Source organism: Cyprinodon variegatus, unplaced genomic scaffold (assembly GCF_000732505.1).
Source record: "Cyprinodon variegatus isolate N-32 unplaced genomic scaffold, C_variegatus-1.0 Scaffold257, whole genome shotgun sequence".
Classification (NCBI taxonomy): domain Eukaryota; kingdom Metazoa; phylum Chordata; class Actinopteri; order Cyprinodontiformes; family Cyprinodontidae; genus Cyprinodon; species Cyprinodon variegatus.
This window is the reverse complement of record NW_015150710.1, coordinates 177,025-179,368: the sequence shown is the minus strand read 5'-3', so window position 1 is coordinate 179,368 and position 2,344 is coordinate 177,025. Positions and strand designations below refer to the sequence as shown.

At 47.4% G+C, this 2,344-nt stretch overlaps 1 protein-coding gene across 1 annotated transcript in view; it reads left to right on the top strand.

Annotated features, from left to right (window-relative positions):
* fgfr1op (FGFR1 oncogene partner) overlaps positions 1-2,344 on the top strand; it is a 29,262-nt gene that overhangs the window by 25,038 nt on the left and 1,880 nt on the right. Inside the window, exons 14-15 of the mRNA XM_015382463.1 lie at positions 1,004-1,075; positions 1,992-2,098. Coding sequence (XP_015237949.1) covers positions 1,004-1,075; positions 1,992-2,098 — 179 coding nt within the window. The remainder of the gene's footprint in view (positions 1-1,003; positions 1,076-1,991; positions 2,099-2,344) is intronic.

Genomic DNA, 2,344 nt, shown 5'->3' with positions numbered 1-2,344 from the left:
CGCAAGTTTCTGGCTGAAGCGGCCATGTTCTTTAGACTGAACTGTCGCGCTTCTCGTTGCGTCACACCTCAACCCGCCTCAAAGCCAACGCTGATTGGACGTTCGTTTTGTGAACGGCTCCTGACTCGGCTCCAATGGCAGAGTCAGGTTTTCTTTTTAGGGCTTTCAGCTTAAAATTACATAAATTGCCAAGGCAGCGCGTTTCACTCTAGTGAGCTTCATATTCCGTTTGGCTTCCGGATAGACAATTCCAAGTAGCTCCTTCTCACTGCGGAGCTGAGTCCCACCTGGTTTTTAGACGTACAGTGTGAGCAGGTAGACCGAGTCAGAGCGTCGGGTCGCGTAATGTGAGAATAAACATCGTGAACTTTTAAACTCTGCGGTTTTAACGTACAGTGTGAGCTGTAGCTGCCTGCAACCATTGGGAAAAATGGTACAGTTTATTCCCGGCTTAACAGCCTTCAGTGGAAAGTTTCCTTTCTAGATGATTCTTCTTCTTCCGGCTCCTTCAGATAACAGCTTCCACACTGAAGGGTTCTGTCAGTGGGATTTAGATGCAGAAGGTTTGGACTTTTTTTTTGGACCGGTCCAGGTAGAATCCCCTTCTTTCTTGTCGAACTGGAATGCCTCTGTGGTTCCTCAGCTTTAATCCTGGTCGTCTGATTGGACCGGATCAGATGTTGGATTGCTCCCCCTGTTGATACTTTGATGTTCCTGTTCGTTCGGGCCTGCATGTGTCCCGTGGCGTGCATCATGCATGACTGTGATCCCATCGTGTTCTGGATGCCGGAGTTGTTCCGCCGACTGGTGCTGACCCGTTGATGTGGAGGAAATCAAGCTAACTCAGATGGGTCGGCGACGAACGGCAGAGCAGCTCCTGGATTCTCATGGTTCTGCTCAGATACCGATCCGTCCCGACGGACTCGGTCACCATGTCTGCCTGCTTGCCGCTCTCTCTGATTCTGTCTCTCTTCCTCCTCATCCTCTCCCTCGCCGGTCTTAGTCTCTCGGTTCTGGCTGACGACCCGGAACTGGATCAAGGCGGTTCCATCTTGGATCGTGGCTCAGAGCTCAGGTGAGCTGCAGGTCAACCAGTATAGGAACCCAGCAGAACTCTGGGAAACTCCTAGAGAATGTGGACCTGTTAGGTCCGGTTCATTCATGTGATTCTGGTTCTGATCCTCGTAGAACCGGTTCTGTTTATTGGTAATAATGTCTTCATTATTCATTATGTAGGTTTGATCCATTTGTTCTGGATTGTTTCTGAAGTTAGACTGGATAATTTTCCTTAAAGGAAAATGAAAACTTTGCGTTTATTATTTTTGTTTCCATCCTTCATGTTTGGATCAGAACATTTCTGTTTGGGTTTCTCCTGTTTTAGCTGATTTCCTATTTCAGGACTTTATGAGATTTATTATCAAATAGAAAATCTGGACCTGATAAGTTTAGAGGAAGAGGAACCAGAACCTGAAGGGCAGAACAAAGCCGGTTCTGTTGGACCGTTAGTTTATCTTACAGATTAGGAGATGAACTGATGAGGAATTATCTAAAAGATCGTTCCTCAGCTTCTGGTTTCACCAAACTGGACCAGTCAGACTGAACTTATGTGAGGTTCTAGAACCGTACCTGGTAGGAAACAACACAATTAAAGGGATTAGCGATCCTTTTTAAAGAAATGTTCACCCGATCAGAACACCGTATGTCCGTCAACAGCCAGGAATTCTGAAACGGACCGAATGTTGGAGCCCAGAGCTGTTGGTTCTGGTTCTGTCCAACTGCAAAATCCAGCGATGGGTTTCTAGCTGAAACATGTTCAGATGGTGTCAGAACATTTCTGACCCGGTTAGGGAAACTGCAGCTTGTACAGTTGTCTGCTCAGTTTGGTACCGGTCCGAATATCTGGTCCAGAAGAACCGTCTGAAATTGTTCAGATGTAAATTTATTTGGTTTTAAGTCCGGTTTGCCACCAAAGTCCGTGTTCTGCTCCTCAGGAAGGCAGAGACGTCCGGAACCAGAGGGAGTCCAGTGGGCTCTATGACTGAGGCTCTGAGACCAAGAGGAGGAAGCAGTGGGTCAGAACCGAGCCTCAGCAGGAACGGTGAGTTTGTTCCAGCTGTTTGTCCTCCTGTGGAGACCAGACCTCTGGTTCTGGATCTTCTGGATCTGGATCTTCTGGTTCTGGATCCTCTGGATCTGGATCCTCTGGATCTGGATCTTCCTGATTCTAATGTCCAAATCAAATGATCCAGAGGAACCTGCTGTCTGACTTTAAATTGGTTCCTTCCTTCCTTCCTTCCTTCCTTCCTTCCTTCCTTCCTTCCTTCCTTCCTTCCTTCCTTCCTTC